The sequence below is a fragment of the Drosophila suzukii genome, chromosome 3, assembly GCF_043229965.1.
Source record: "Drosophila suzukii chromosome 3, CBGP_Dsuzu_IsoJpt1.0, whole genome shotgun sequence".
NCBI lineage: Eukaryota > Metazoa > Arthropoda > Insecta > Diptera > Drosophilidae > Drosophila > Drosophila suzukii.
In genome coordinates, this window is record NC_092082.1 from 81,891,173 (window position 1) to 81,905,938 (window position 14,766).

The 14,766-nt window shown below is 37.2% G+C and overlaps 4 protein-coding genes across 7 annotated transcripts; all 4 read right to left on the minus strand.

Annotated features, from left to right (window-relative positions):
* Positions 1 to 349: 349 nt before the first annotated feature.
* Positions 350 to 4,129, minus strand: LOC139352946 (spaetzle-processing enzyme-like). Of its 2 annotated transcripts, none has more exons than XM_070995813.1 (4): positions 4,021 to 4,129; positions 2,212 to 2,302; positions 944 to 1,493; positions 350 to 880 (listed from the first exon to the last, which is right to left on the minus strand). In XM_070995813.1, exons 2-4 carry the CDS (start codon positions 2,282 to 2,284, stop codon positions 487 to 489), a joined length of 1,017 nt encoding a protein of 338 aa, XP_070851914.1. In that variant the 5' UTR covers positions 2,285 to 2,302; positions 4,021 to 4,129; the 3' UTR covers positions 350 to 486. The 2 variants fall into 2 exon arrangements, with proteins under 2 accessions (XP_070851914.1, XP_070851915.1); XM_070995814.1 differs by having other exon boundaries at positions 3,808 to 4,077.
* A 2,926-nt stretch (positions 4,130 to 7,055) lies between these two features.
* On the minus strand, positions 7,056 to 7,340 carry LOC139353305 (mitochondrial substrate carrier family protein ucpA-like). The gene is made up of 2 exons (XM_070997104.1): positions 7,250 to 7,340; positions 7,056 to 7,190 (listed from the first exon to the last, which is right to left on the minus strand). Exons 1-2 carry the CDS (start codon positions 7,338 to 7,340, stop codon positions 7,072 to 7,074), a joined length of 210 nt encoding a protein of 69 aa, XP_070853205.1. The 3' UTR covers positions 7,056 to 7,071.
* Positions 7,341 to 8,198: 858 nt separating this feature from the next.
* Positions 8,199 to 10,432, minus strand: LOC108019514 (spaetzle-processing enzyme). 2 transcript variants are annotated; one of them, XM_065866827.2, is made up of 4 exons: positions 10,084 to 10,432; positions 9,543 to 9,633; positions 8,751 to 9,300; positions 8,201 to 8,688 (listed from the first exon to the last, which is right to left on the minus strand). In XM_065866827.2, exons 2-4 carry the CDS (start codon positions 9,613 to 9,615, stop codon positions 8,289 to 8,291), a joined length of 1,023 nt encoding a protein of 340 aa, XP_065722899.2. In that variant the 5' UTR covers positions 9,616 to 9,633; positions 10,084 to 10,432; the 3' UTR covers positions 8,201 to 8,288. The 2 variants fall into 2 exon arrangements, with proteins under 2 accessions (XP_070852482.1, XP_065722899.2); XM_070996381.1 differs by lacking the exon at positions 10,084 to 10,432 and having other exon boundaries at positions 8,199 to 8,688; positions 9,543 to 9,651.
* Positions 10,433 to 11,749: 1,317 nt separating this feature from the next.
* On the minus strand, positions 11,750 to 14,518 carry LOC108019523 (solute carrier family 25 member 45). Of its 2 annotated transcripts, XM_036817517.3 has the most exons (5): positions 14,366 to 14,518; positions 13,997 to 14,109; positions 13,097 to 13,337; positions 12,923 to 13,037; positions 11,750 to 12,234 (listed from the first exon to the last, which is right to left on the minus strand). In XM_036817517.3, the coding sequence occupies exons 1-5, from the start codon at positions 14,409 to 14,411 to the stop codon at positions 11,838 to 11,840; spliced, it is 912 nt and encodes a 303-aa protein (XP_036673412.1). In that variant the 5' UTR covers positions 14,412 to 14,518; the 3' UTR covers positions 11,750 to 11,837. The 2 variants fall into 2 exon arrangements, with proteins under 2 accessions (XP_036673412.1, XP_036673414.1); XM_036817519.3 differs by lacking the exon at positions 14,366 to 14,518 and having other exon boundaries at positions 13,097 to 13,320.
* Positions 14,519 to 14,766: the final 248 nt, after the last annotated feature.

Here is a 14,766-nt window from a genome sequence, read left to right on the forward strand (position 1 = left end):
GGGCGTTAGAGTGGGCGTGGCATTCTGCTGAATCAAACATGCGCTGCGCAGGAATCTCAGGAATCTGCATGCCCAATCCCAGTATTGTAGCTTGTACAGTTTCCGTGATCTTAGCGTTCATACGGACAGACGGACATGGCTAGATCGACTCGGCTAGTGATCCTGATCAAGAATTATCTACTTTATGGGGTCGGAAACGCTTCCTTCTGCCTGTTACATATTTTCCGACGAATCTAGTATCCCCATTTACTCTACGAGTAACGGGTATAACTACCATAAAATAGTTAGTTGTGTGTGCTTTGTTGTTGGGTAGAAACAATTTGAATATAAACATCAGTCAAAGTTTAGCTTTCTTTCCGTACCTTTATTATTAACAATATTGTGACTTTTAAACAATAAAGTTCAATGAGTTTATGTTTTTTTAAATAAGAGCGAGATATAAATACAAAATTCTATATAGGTACGATTGGCCAAGTAAAAAGATGTTCAAGCTCTTAAAAAATATAGAACCCAATAGATAAAGGATTCCATTTTCGTATAGACACCAGTTTGTCCGCACTTATTATCTCCGTGAGATGTGATTCCAGCTAGATACACGATCTCTTGTCTATAACGTATCATAGTGCCCATCAGTGGACCGCCGGAGTCTCCAAAACAGGTGTCCGTGACGTTATTACCCGCACATATTTGGGTCTCTTTCAGGTATTTATGCCGTTTAGGACACTTATCCTTCTTGATGGTGGCCGTCAACAAGACATTACTGTTATTGTTACTTTCAGTAGTGCCCCAGCCGGCTATTTCGAATTTGGGGTGAAATGTCGAGTTTATCAAGGAGATGTGACTGCCCAGAACACAAATGGGTCTAATTTCATTAGTGTAGCTGATGGGAAAAAACCTGGATTGGTAAAACAATAATACTTATATTGAGGAAACCGCAACTTACCGTACTGGCAATATAAGTCGTATAAGGGCAATGTCGTTTTGCATAGGCGTGTGCTGGAAATCTCTATGTACTACAATGTTCTCCACTTCAATTTCCAAGTGCGGAGCAGCCCACCTTGGTGCCTCGTTTTTATTCAGGATGATGTCGGGGTCGGAGGACATGTCATGCTCGCCCAGCCGAACGTTATAAATCTTCACCCTGCTCACGCAATGTGCGGCAGTCACAACATAGCGATTGTTGATCAGGGAACCACCACATACGCCTTTGCCTTCAATGTCCAGGAGCAAGGCCATCCATGGAAACTCGTTGGGTTGAGCCTCTACTCCACCGAAAATTCGATGAGCGCCAGGCCTCCATCCACAGGTTTTGTCATCTGGCAGGACATTACCTGGTTCCGGGCAGCAAACGTAGATTCTCTGGTCTACCAAATTGGCCGTGCTATCGATTCCGCACTGTACGTGTGCAATTCGTTCGTCAAGGGCGAAGTGGTACATGTGGGGGCACAGGTACAGTCTTACGCACTTTTCATCGGGTTGACAACTATTAAACCCTGATGGAGATTTGAATTATTAATTCGTACAAAATAAAGGTTTTTACCTGGAATCCTTTTTAGTAAGTAAATTTAGTGTAATGTTTACCGCTAATTTCGATAAATAAGTTTCAAAGTTATGTGCACCCAGAAAAAAAATTTTGGAGTGCGGACATCGGGACACTTGTCCTACATACATGTTTTCATGAACGGTGTTGCTAATTTAAGAAAACGGCTTCCCCATTTCTCGCCGCATTTCTCAAGGCATTTTCAGTGATTCATGATTTGACCAAGCGGCGTTCGTTTTTATACCCTTGCAGAGGGTAAATTTCGAATTAAATTTTATCAAAATCGGACGACTATATCATATAGCTGCCATAGGAACGAAAATTTGTGAAAAATAATATAAAAGAAATTATAGCATCGGTGTTTTTTGACATATATACTATTGGGAATATCATTTTTTCTATTTTTAAATTTAATAAATTTAACTGCAAGGGTATACAAGTTTCGGCTTGCCGAAGTTAACTTCCTTTCTTGTTTATGAATGGAACTTTGCGAACGGATTGTTGTCAAATCATGGTGAATGTTCTTGATTTTTTTCGTTCTTTTTTTTCTGGGTGTGGTTTTTCTTAAAATAATATTACAATTGTTTCTGATGTAATATTAGTATGGATTTATTTATGTATGCGTACCTATTGGACGAAACTCAAGTAATATACATTTATTCGATACTTACCATAAACGGTGGAAAGTATCAGAAGAAAAGCAAGAAGAGTGCACACCTTAAGTTCAAGATACATTTTCAGCATTCAGAGCTTGAGATCAAACTGCAATTAAAAACCGGACTGACTTAAATCATTCAGAATAAATTGATTATTTTTTGCAAAACAAAAATGAAAAAACTGGCCGGCAACAATCAAATGAACACACCAGGAATTTAAAAAATTTGGATCATCGTGCAGTGGCACGCGCCAACGGCGAAGACTTGGTTCATTCTGTTTGAGTTATTGAAAGGGTAGCAAGCCATTTAAATTGTGCGCAGCAGAGTTACTTTTTTCGTTCTTTAAAGTGAAAATAATAAAGTCAGGTAAGTGTTACATTAAGTATAAGATGTTGTGCATTGATCTTAGTTTAAAGTAATTTAAATGGCTTGCTTCCCTTTCAATAACTCAAATAGAATGAACCAAGTCTTCCTCTCACCCCTTTACGTGATTTCTTTTGTTTTCTCTTCGCCGTTGGCGCGTGCCACTGCACCTATACCCTTTCTAAAGCGAAAAATTTCCGAATGTATAATTTTTACTTCTTAATTAAAACATACAATACGAATTTTCTAAAAATGGTAATATTAAAATGTTTTAAATATTTAAATCAATTTTATCGGACTAAATTTCTATAACTTAAAAGTAAATTCAATTTACTTAATTTTACTGTAATCAAATAATTTACTTTCTTAAAGCAATATTAGTTGTTTTTTTTTCGATATACAATTATGCTCCTAAAGTATTATGGCATTCACATGTCAAAGTCCTTAGTCATTAGCCAAAACATTACAAGACAAAGAAGAAGAGGGAACCTCCGAATATATGTATCTTTATCTCTTTATTGACTGACTCGGCGGCGCCGATTTGTCTGCTGACGTTAACGGCGGCATAGCATTTCAGGCATATTTAGTACGCTACATACGCTACAGCAGAAAATTTACGTGTGGGTAAATAAATATGTACTGTTGCGGGCCGAAATCATAAATTTAATATTGTTTATTTATTTTATCGAATGTAATGTAAATGTAATGTGAATGTAAATTTTTGTTAAGAGCGCTTTCGCCACTACATTTTACCTCGTTAAGAGGTGTTTTTGTTTGATAGGTTAATAGCGGTCGGGGAAAAACAGTAAACAAACGACTAGCAGAAGGCCTTCTTCCTGTTGGATGTTTTATTACAAGCGTTTTAAAGTAAGAGAGTAAACTTCTAAGGTGGTTGGGATTTCCATAATATGTTTTTGGAAATGCTTGGTTTTTTAAAATATAGGTTTGACCCCCAAGATACTCGTTGTCCTTTACAGATTCTTCCTTGCTTCATTATTACATTACCGAAATTAAATTATTTAATTCGAAATGAGGACAAACCAATCCTAGACTTCTGAATTCAATCTGACTAATTTTTTTTCCGGAACTATGAACGCAACGAGAGAAATTACAATCTAAATGTGAAAGAAATGTGATCATGGAAAATATTCATGAATTTTTCGGCTTCTGAGGAAATTTTTTATTCAGTGGCATGGAATTTAAACTTTGGTTGAACAATTTTGTAGACATCCAGAACAGATTTCATACCTTTAAGTCGGTACTTTAGTTGAAAACAAATTGTGTCTACCAATGGATAAAAAACCGTCACTGCGAAGTTTTCCTTATGATTCGAAAGTCTTTCGTCTACACATAATTCATCAAAATGCTTTCTATGTTTTCTGTGCACTTTTTACTAATGTTGACTTTTTACTAATGTTGTGATGTAAAAGTTTCAAAAATTTCTAATTTTTCGGCTCTCACCCGACACAATGTTAAAATAACGAAAAACTTCGCTGAATTGATCTATCTTGCTACTATCTCGAGCTGTGTCCACTGGGCACTGTCCATACGCTGCAGATCCCCAATTGGATCCACAAGCTAAATCAAATAAAGCATCCAGCGACGCCGGCAGAGCTGAGTGTCAAACAGTACTGCCAACTTTTGCTGAGAAAAACAGCTGATTTGCCAAAAACAGGTGAATCAAGACTTCGGCAAGACGAAGTTTGTATACCCTTGCAGCATTATTAAACTTAACAAGGGAGAACGCTATAGTCGAGTACCTCGACTATCAGATACCCGTTACTCAGCTAAATGGAGATATGCAAGCAGCAAAGCGAGATTGAAATGCGCCACCTACCGGCGGTATACAGATTTAAGCGTTATGGGCGTTAGAGTGGGCGTGGCAAATTTTTGTTTGGATCAATCGATAGGTATTGACGAGACCAATACATTTCAGTTATTTATCAGTTTCAGTTCAGTTCAGTTTCAGTTTTTTATCTAGCATGAAAATTGTGGGCGTCACAGGGTTTTGCGGTTTGTGGGCGTTAAAGTGGGCGTGGCAAACTTTTTTTTGGGTCAATCGATAGGTATTGATGAGAACATTACATTTCAGTTAAAATTTTCTATCTAGCATCAAAACTGTAGGAGCCACAGTTTTGGGCGGTTTGTGGGCGTTAGAGTGGGCGTGGCAGTCTACTGAAACAAACTTGCGCTGCGTAGGAAGCTCAGGAATCTGTACGCCAAATCTCAATAGCCTAGCTCCCATAGTTTCCGAGATCTCAGCGTTCATCCGGACAGACGGACAGACGGACAGACGGACATGGCTAGATCGACTCGGCTAGTGATCCTGATCAAGAATATATATACTTTATGGGGTCGGAAACGCTTCCTTCTGCCTGTTACATACTTTCCGACGAATCTAGTATACCCTTTTACTCTACGAGTAACGGGTATAAAAATACAAAAATATATTCCCAATAGTATAAGATAATATGTCAAAAAACGCCGAAGCTATAATTTGTTTCATATTATTATCCCACCAATTTTCCGATCGTTCCTATGGCAGCTATATGATATTGTCGTCCGATTTTGATAAAATTAAATTCAAAATTCGAGACTAATTAAAAAATATTATTTCCAAGCTTAGGAGGTTATATGTTAAAAAACACCGAAGCTATAATTTGTGTCATATTATTTTTTCACCAATTTTCCGATCTTTCCTATGGCAGCTATATGATATCATCGTCCGGTTTTGATAAAATTAAATTCGTAATTCAGAACTAATTAAAAAACGTTTTTTCCAAGCTTAGGAGGTTATATCTTAAAAAGTTTCAGCCCGATAGCTTTAAAACTGAGAGACTAGTTTGCGTAGGAACGGACGGACAGAGGAAATGGCTAGATCCACTCGTCTTGTCATGCTGATCAAGAATATATATACTTTATGCGCACAAGTTTTTTCCCTTAGCTTTCTTTTAAAATGAGTACAAAAAATTGTTTTTTTTATTATTAAGGAGAATTTATATTGAGTTGTGCTTAATAATTATTTAATTATAATGTATTCAATATATCATCTTCGACATCAACCGTATCGTCCTTTATATCTATGTCATAGGCCTCTATTGTGCCTATAAGCTTCATAAAATCTAAGGGGACTTTGTAGTTTACTCAAAGCAGACGCCCTCTCAGCCGGTACTTTTGTACGAAAATTTGGGATCTCCCTCACTCGCCATGTCTTCGCTGGGGGTGAAGGCAAAGACCCAGCAATTAAAATAACTAGACTTTTGTGCACCCTTGTGTTTTTCTGAAAGGCACGCGCCTCCTTTCGTCCTTTTCACTTGCTTATAAAAAGGAGTTGTAGTTACTCAAGCTTTACGTTGTTTCATAAACAAAATTAGTGATTTTAAAAAAATATTGTATACACGATATCCAGGTACACAGTGAGAGTAAAAACAAGTCATTGTAAACAACAACCATAAAATCTTACTGAGTGCAAAATTCCCAGGAATCAAAAACATGTTTGTTGTTAAAATTCGTTTATTTTTAGTTTTGTGTCAAAAGTCAATTCGTGCTGCATCTTTCCTTTTTTGCTGTTCAAAAAAAAATCTTACTGAGTGCAAAATTCCCAGGAATCAAAAACATGTTTGTTGTTAAAATTCGTTTATTTTTAGTTTTGTGTAAAAAGTCAATTCGTGCTGCATCTTTCCTTTTTTGCTGCTCAAAAAAGCGCTTAATGTGTGCTAGTTTTTGAGCACTGACGAACTCTAGGACATGCCTATGTTAATTTAATCACTCATTTTCATACAAATTGAGCGCTCAGTGATGAACTTTTTTGATTGTGCTCAACGGGCCCTGAATGGTGTTGCAGGGATGTTTAGCAAAATGAGCAATGAGTTCATTTTGAATACAAGGACTCAAGTATGTTACCGATATTAAATGTGGCGCCAAACACTATTTAGATTTAATAAACGTTTAGCTGAATCATTGGGGTATTCAAATTTCCAAGTTTATTTTGAATATTTATAGATTACCGTTGTATTCGCTTTGCTACTCTGCATAGAACTTGTTTTCCTGATACACTTTGTTATTCAGATACTGATCTAAGTACCATTTGCCAATAAAGATTAGTAGTTAACCCGAATATTCGAAAATCAGAGAAAAGGGGAGTTTACCTAACCTCCGTTACGTATCAACGTCATGCTCTCTAAAATATCGTACTAATTAGCTATGGAATCCATTCATGAAGGAACGTAAATTCCATATTTCTGTGGTCGGTGAAACGAGTTTTAGTATAGACGTATTCAAACTTGTTTGCCGGATAAAAATGTTTGGTTTAAATTAAACAAACGTTAAACATTTATGGTTGTCTCCCCCTGAGAATTTCTATTGCAAATGTACAAGTTCTTATTTTCGTAAAATTGGTAAAAGGGAGTCCCCTTAAAGGAGATTCATTAGACACATATGAAAGCTCCCTTTTTTTTAGATGAGTCATTAACTGTAGTGTAACAGATATATCACAAACTCTATTGTTTAAACTTACCGGCACATCATGGGCAACAGGCCTCTATAAAGACCCGAGATCCCATCAGTCTTGAGTATCCTTTTGAAAGTCCCAAAGGCAGTCCGCCGCTGGCCATAGAGGTAATCATTATAATCTGTGGTCTTTGGGAGGTTAGCTTTCAGTTTGAGGACAGTAAAATCGTGTCAAACCTACAAGTCGCTGTCTGCAGGCGAACTTTGATCAGTTCCATGGGACATGCGATGAAGGATTGGACGAACCCGGCCACCGATTCCGCCAGGAACATGTTGTGTCTACACCCAAACAATTTTATAGATTATAGATTAGTTTTAAGCAATGTCAAACCTTTTTTTAAAATAAATTTGAAGATAAAGTTTCCGTAAGAAATTGTAAACTATAAGTATTTGCCAGATTTCTAATTTCAAATAAGACGCATGATTTAAAGACGAATAATTATAAATTAACATATTTATATTGTATATTTAAATTGGGCTCTAGTTATATGCTATTTAGAAGTTTTTCAGCACAAACGTACTTAAATGGTAACCATGAAATCGTTTTTAAATCTAGGCTGTTACTTGATCACTCCCTACCCTCAAATCACGACAATGTTAAATTTCATCACATTTCATCACACTGTTGCTATATTTATATACCCCCAAAATGATGTCATAATAACACTGGGTTACCGTAAAATTAAAAAACAATATTTCCAAAGTCGAAAATGCAATTTCTATCTGATCAGCATATCAAGTAGCATGGTAGCCCAGTGTTGTTGGTTGATTAGCTATTTCCTCAACAAAAGGCAAGTGAACTTTGGAAGCACTTTTGCGCGCAAAAAAAGTTATGCCTAATATTGACGAAAGCAGATTGTTATGTAACTGTAATAAAAGATTAGGAACTTTTATATATATTTTCTTTTATTTTGTTGATGCTTTTGTTGCTATTTAAAAGTAAAACTACCATAAAATAGTTAGCTGTGTGTGCTTTGTTGTTGGGAGAGTAACAATTTACAAGTACGATTCGATGGGTTGGGACCATTTAACTATTATACCTAATAGTTTTTTTCTGTGCATGTAGAAACAATTTGAATATAATTTCTTTCCGTACCTTTATTATTACCAATAATGTGACTTTTGAACAATACAGTTTAATGAATTTATGTTTTTTTAAATAAGAGCGTGATATAAATACAAAATTCTATATAGGTACGATTGGCCAAGTAAAAAGATGTTCAAGCTCTTAAAAAATATAGAACCCAATAGATATAGGATTCCATTTTCGTATAGACACCAGCTTGTCCGCACTTATTATCTCCGTGAGATGTGATTCCAGCTAGATACACGATCTCTTGTCTATAACGTATCATAGTGCCCATCAGTGGACCGCCGGAGTCTCCAAAACAGGTGTCCGTGCCGTTCTCACCCGCACATATTTGGGTCTCCTTCAGGTATTTATGCCGTTTAGGACACTTATTCTTATCCTTCTTGATGGTGGCCGTCAACAAGACATTACTGTTATTGTTACTTTCAGTAGTGCCCCAGCCGGCTATTTCGAATTTGGGGTGAAATGTCGAGTTCATCAAGGAGATGTGACTGCCCAGAACACAAATGGGTCTAATTTCTTTGGTGTAGCTGATGGGAAAAACCTAGATTGGTAAAATAATAATATTTATATTGAGGAAGCCGCAACTTACCGTACTGGCAATATAAGTCGTATAAGGGCAATGTCGTTTTGCATAGGCGTGTGCTGGAAATCTCTATGTACTACAATGTTCTCCACTTCAATTTCCAAGTGCGGAGCAGCCCACCTTGGTGCCTCGTTTTTATTCAGGATGATGTCGGGGTCGGAGGACATGTCATGCTCGCCCAGCCGAACGTTATAAATCTTCACCCTGCTCACGCAATGTGCGGCAGTCACAACATAGCGATTGTTGATCAGGGAACCACCACATACGCCTTTGCCTTCCTTGTCCAGAAGCAAGGCCATCCATGGAAACTCGTTGGGTTGAGCCTCTACTCCACCGAAAATTCGATGAGCGCCAGGCCTCCATCCACAGGTTTTGTCATCTGGCAGGACATTACCTGGTTCCGGGCAGCAAACGTAGATTCTCTGGTCTACCAAATTGGCCGTGTTATCGATTCCGCACTGTATGTGTGCAATTCGTTCGTCAAGGGCGAAGTGGTACAAGTGGGGGCACAGGTACAGTCTTACGCACTTTTCATCGCGTTGACAACTATTAAACCCTGATGGAGATTTGAATTAATAATTCGTACAAAAAAAGGTTTTTACCTTGAATCCTTTTTTGTAAGTAAATTTAGTGTAATATTTACCGTTAATTAATCTATTTAAAAGTTTTGTGGTTTCTCTTAAAATAATATTATAAATGTTTCTTAAGAAATATTTAAAAAGATTAATTTTTTTTTTTAATTTTTTGTAGGTACATATTAGTCGGAACTTAAGTAATATAAATTTATTAAATATTTACCAGAAACGGTGGAAAGTATCTGAAGAAAAGCAAGCAGACTACACACTTTAAGTCCAAGATTCATTTTCAGCATTCAGAGCTTGAGATCAAACTGCAATTAAAAGCCGGACTGTTTTTAATCATTCAGAATAAGTAGATTATTTTTTGCAAAAGAAAAATGAAAAAACCGGCCGGCAAAAATCAAATAAAAACATCAGGAATTTAAAAAACTTGAATCATCGGTAGGTACTGATTGATTTATGATGAGTTGGGCTGATTGATATTCGTGGCATCTAAGTGCGAATTGTGACAATTGTCCATGCAGTGACATTTATATCAAAATGTTGAGAAGGAGAATACACAGGTAAGAAAAGATTTGATCACTTATATAGATAGATAGATTGAAAATGTCGATCAAAATGTTGAGGAGGAGAATACACAGGTAAGAAAAGATTAGATCACTTATATTGATAGATAGATTGATATGTATCGACTTATATTTTCAACCATCGATAAAATCTTTATTTATTTCAGTTTTTTCTTTCACTTTTTTATCACTCACTTCTAAAGTTTCAAGTCTACAAATATGTTTTTGGTTTTAAAGATGTGCGTTATCAGATTAGTATCGTGATATTTTTGCAGAGAGATCGAGAGTCAAGTTTTATACCGCGGCAAGGAATGACAACCGTCGAGTTTTTCGGTTAATTGAATACTGTCTCTGCTGTGCTAGACGGTTTAGATTTTATGACTCGAAGCAGTTGGGTGTTGTGTATTTTCTGTCAGCCGGTTTAGGGGGATGCGTTTTTTTAATGAAGTTATTGATTGGTTGATAGCGGCCGGGGAAAAACAGTAAACAAACGACTAGCAGAAGGCATTCTTCCTATTGGATGTCTTGTTATAAGCGTTTTAAAATAAGAAAGTAAACTTCTAAGGTGGTTGGGATTTCAAAAATATAGTTTTGGAAATGCTTGGTTTTTTAAATATAGGTTTGACACCCAGATTCTCGTTATCCATTACAGATTCTTCCTTGCTTCATTATTAACTGACCGAAATTGAAATATGCGCCATATGTGCATGTCCGCCAAAGGGCGGACAGTGGAACCAAAGCATATTTCATTTGTTTTGTTGAAAATTTTTTCCTAAAACGATCCTCATCACTTTTAGGAAAATTTATTTTTTGATCAATTTTCTCAATTTTTGTAGGGGTTAGGTCACTTTTTTTCGAAAAATGGAAAAAATTAAAAATTTTCAGGTTGAAATGCCAATTGATTTTAAATAAAACAACGAGCTCAACGAGGTATGACATTCCTCATTCTGATTTATATTTTTGTTATGGCAGCCAAAAAACGGAATTTTTATGGCGAAAAAAGGGTTACAATTTTTGTCAAAAATACAAAGTTCAGATTTTTGTCAAAAATTCGACATTTTTTTCCGATTTTTCCATCGTAGTTCAGCCAAATCAAGGCGTACAGCTAAAAGACCGACTGTTTTGAACAGCTTGCTAAATATGCTAACGATCCTCATCACTTTTAGGAAAATTTATTTTTTGACCAATTTTCTCAATTTTTGTAGGGGTTAGGTCACTTTTTTTCGAAAAAGGGAACAAATTTTTACTTCTTTTCCACTTTTTGCTACTTTTAAAGGCATTTTTATTATTAATTATTTCGCAAGGAAAACATATGAAATTTTTGCACTTTTTCTACCAAATCTCTTTATTGCAGTTTAATAAGAAGATAAATATCCAGAGAGAGCGAAAAAATGTTCAATTAGCTGTTAATAAAATAACATGGAAAAATCGTACGTTCGCGACCGATACTTTATTCGATAAAAAGCTAAATGAATCCATTTTAAAAGTAAATTTATTGCTTTAGAATATTCCGTCCTAATTCGCAGATTTTTGCATTTTACTAGATTAAGCCCAAGTCGACTTCCATTTTGCGTGCGTTCGTGACCGCATGTTTTTGCCAATATTATGAAAATAGCTTATGAAAATATAGCTCAATAAACCCCATAATTTACACTAAGCAAAGAGCTAACAAAATGCTATCAAAAACCAAATAAAAGTTTCGGAAAAAGTTTTTTTCTTTTTTTGATGTGCCCTAAGTGCGTACGAACATACGATCGCGACCCGTGGAAATGCCCATGTGCAATGGTCTTAAAATATATCCCTTCGAAAAGATGACAGGACCATCTCAAGAATCCTGAATAGTTATATCAAAACGTGGGTGTACAGTATAGAAAAAGCGTAAATAGTTTATTAAGTTTCAATCACACTCGTCTTAGTTAAAGCTCTTAATCACCACCAGACCGGCTGGGTCACACGTAAGTACCATTCCACCGCTGGCACCACTCCAGGGTGTACTCGTACCCCAGGAAGGTGGCTGCATTGAAGGGAACCGCTCGTGCCACCAGCATCCAGCTGCCCCGGAAGATGCTCCTCCAGCCGTAGGCCCTGTACTGGACCTTCACGCAGTGGAAGATTCCCCGATACCTGTGGTTCTCGTCCGCCTGCATCAGCGTCTTCACCACGTCGAACGGAATGACACACACCCACGATATGACGCCGGCCCAGGCTCCAGCTAGCGTGGTCACCAGGATGTTCACACTCGATCCGTCCGACTGACTGCGTCGTCGGCGCACAAAATCCCGCCTGTCCATGTAATCTATTCCCTGGCGATAGGCCAGCATATAGATGCCATAAGGCAGGACGTCGCTGCGAAATAAGACATACGGATCATTAAGCTAAGCCCATTAATAAAAAAAACAGTATTAGTTGTTGAAATAAGCTTATTTAAATTGAATACTTCATAATAATAATTAAATTAAACAAAAAAAATATAACCTACTTTCCTTAAAAAATATAGAGCAAGGTTTTATAGACTACAAAACAGTTGTCTCCAATACTAAATGTGGCGCCAAACACTATTTAGATTTAATAAGCGTTTAGCTGAGTCACTGGGGTATTCAAATTTCAAAGTTCAATTTGAATATTAATAGATTGCCGTTGTATTCGCTACTCTGCAGAGATAAGGGGAGTTTCCCTGACCTGAGTTACGTATCAACGTCATGCTCTCTAAGATATCGTACTAATTAGCTGTGGAATCCATTCATGAAGGAACGTAAATTCCAAAACCGACGGTCGGTGAAACGAGTTTTAGTGTCGACGTATTCAAACTTGTTTGCCGGCTAAAAATGTTTGGTTTAATTTAATTCAAACGTCAAACACTTGTGGTTGTTTCCCCCTGAGCATTTCTATTGCAAATGTGCCGGTTCTTATTTTCGTAAAATCGGTAACAGGGAGTCCCCTTAAAGGAGATTCATCATTTTCTTTCTTTTCATTTAAGATGAGTCATTGACTGCAGTGTAACAGATATATCACAAACTCTATTGTTTAAACTTACCGGCACATCATGGGCAGCAGGCCTCTATAAAGACCCGAGATCCCATCAGTCTTAAGTATCCTTTTGAAAGTCCCAAAGGCAGTCCGCCGCTGGCCATAGAGGTAATCATTATAATCTGTGGTCTTTGGGAGGTTAGCTTTCAGTTTCAGGATAGTAAAATCGTGTCAAACCTACAAGTCGCTGTCTGCAGGCGAACTTTGATCAGTTCCATGGGGCATGCGATGAAGGACTGGACGAACCCGGCCACCGATCCCGCCAGGAACATGTTGTGGTACTCCAGCTGCTCCCGTTGGTAGTCACTGTGGCACACCTTCCTCAGCTGCCGCAGATGGTTTCCATAGATGCCGAAGAGCAGCGAATTGATCGCTCCCGTCGAGATGAACGGAAAGAACATGCCCCTGTAGAAGCCGTTGACCTTTAAAGCGATGTTGACCGGTTACACCCATTACCACCCCGCCATCCTTCTTTAGGGATTACGTCAAGGTAGGGTCTATAACACCAAATTTTGGTGTTCTATCAAAGTCTACTACAAATCGTACATGCAAATCTGGATGTTTACACCTATTTGGTGTTTTTTAAATTATCTTTTTTTTCATTTATCTCAATTTTAAATATCTGGGAAAATGTGTAAAAATAAAATACAGCGTGGACATATATTCTTAGTACAGATAATCTTTCATCTTTTGTAAACTTTTTTCTGACTAACCTTTTTAAATAATAATTTTTGCATGGAACTTGAAAAGTAGTTGAAAAGACAGTAAAACAGAATAAGAAAATAATATTAAAGAGTTTTACTGTATTAAACAAATTGTACAAAAAGTAAAAAGAAAGTAAAACCGTAAAAAAGAAGTACTATCAACTATTAAAAAGTTAAAAACTGGATTTTTAAACAGCCAATTCACTACTTTACTATGTATTGATAAATGTTTCTCTTAGCCCGTAAATTGAATACTGAAAAAGGTAGGTTTTATTTTCTGCACCTCCAAAAAAAAGTTAATTGAAACTTCAATTATAGCTCAAAAAACTGATGTTTTCTAAAACCCCAACTTGACGTAACCCTTTTTTCAAACTTACCCCATTGTTGCGGCTGTAGATCTGTTGAATGGCTGTCACGACGGATGAATTTGAGGCCTGTTGCCATACTTTGATTGTGTCGAGTGGGTGGGCCACCAGCACGCCGCAGGCACCTTAATGAAATAATAAATATAGCATAAACTAATTAAAAATTTGTAGCCACTAAGTTGAACACATGTTGAACGGCCGCCGTAAGCGGCTTGCCAAGAATTCGATGGATCAGGGGCGTTGCACGTGAACTTGACCATGGCGCCCGTTTTGCTGCTGCTGTTCCTCTCAACAAGTGGCTGCATTGCGTCATTCCCAGAGTTTGCCCAATATGGGATGCGATGCTCGATGACGATTACCAGCTGGAGCTTTTCCACTCACCGCCAAAACATCCGGCCACAAAATCGCAATAGTTCTCCCACTTCATGGATGGAATACTTAGCGAGTGGTTGGAATTTTCAAAAATTGATTTTTCTCGCGATTTACCAACTGCACCTGCCAACGCAGGCAAACCAACTGCAGCGCAACAGCTTTTGTGGCCCGACGGCAAAGCTCTATGCTATGAGACTTACTAGCTTTTCCACGTTACAAAAGCTGGTTGCTAAGATTGCAGGGCAAAACCCCTGGTGGTTTATTTTTCAAAATATCGAATCTCTTGATTCAAACAGTTTTACAATTCTCATATTCAAGCAAGTTCGAATTTTTTAAAATTTCCACTTGAGATTTTTTGTAAAATGCAATTATTAGGGCCCAGCAGTGTTTTACAACGACTATTAGACATA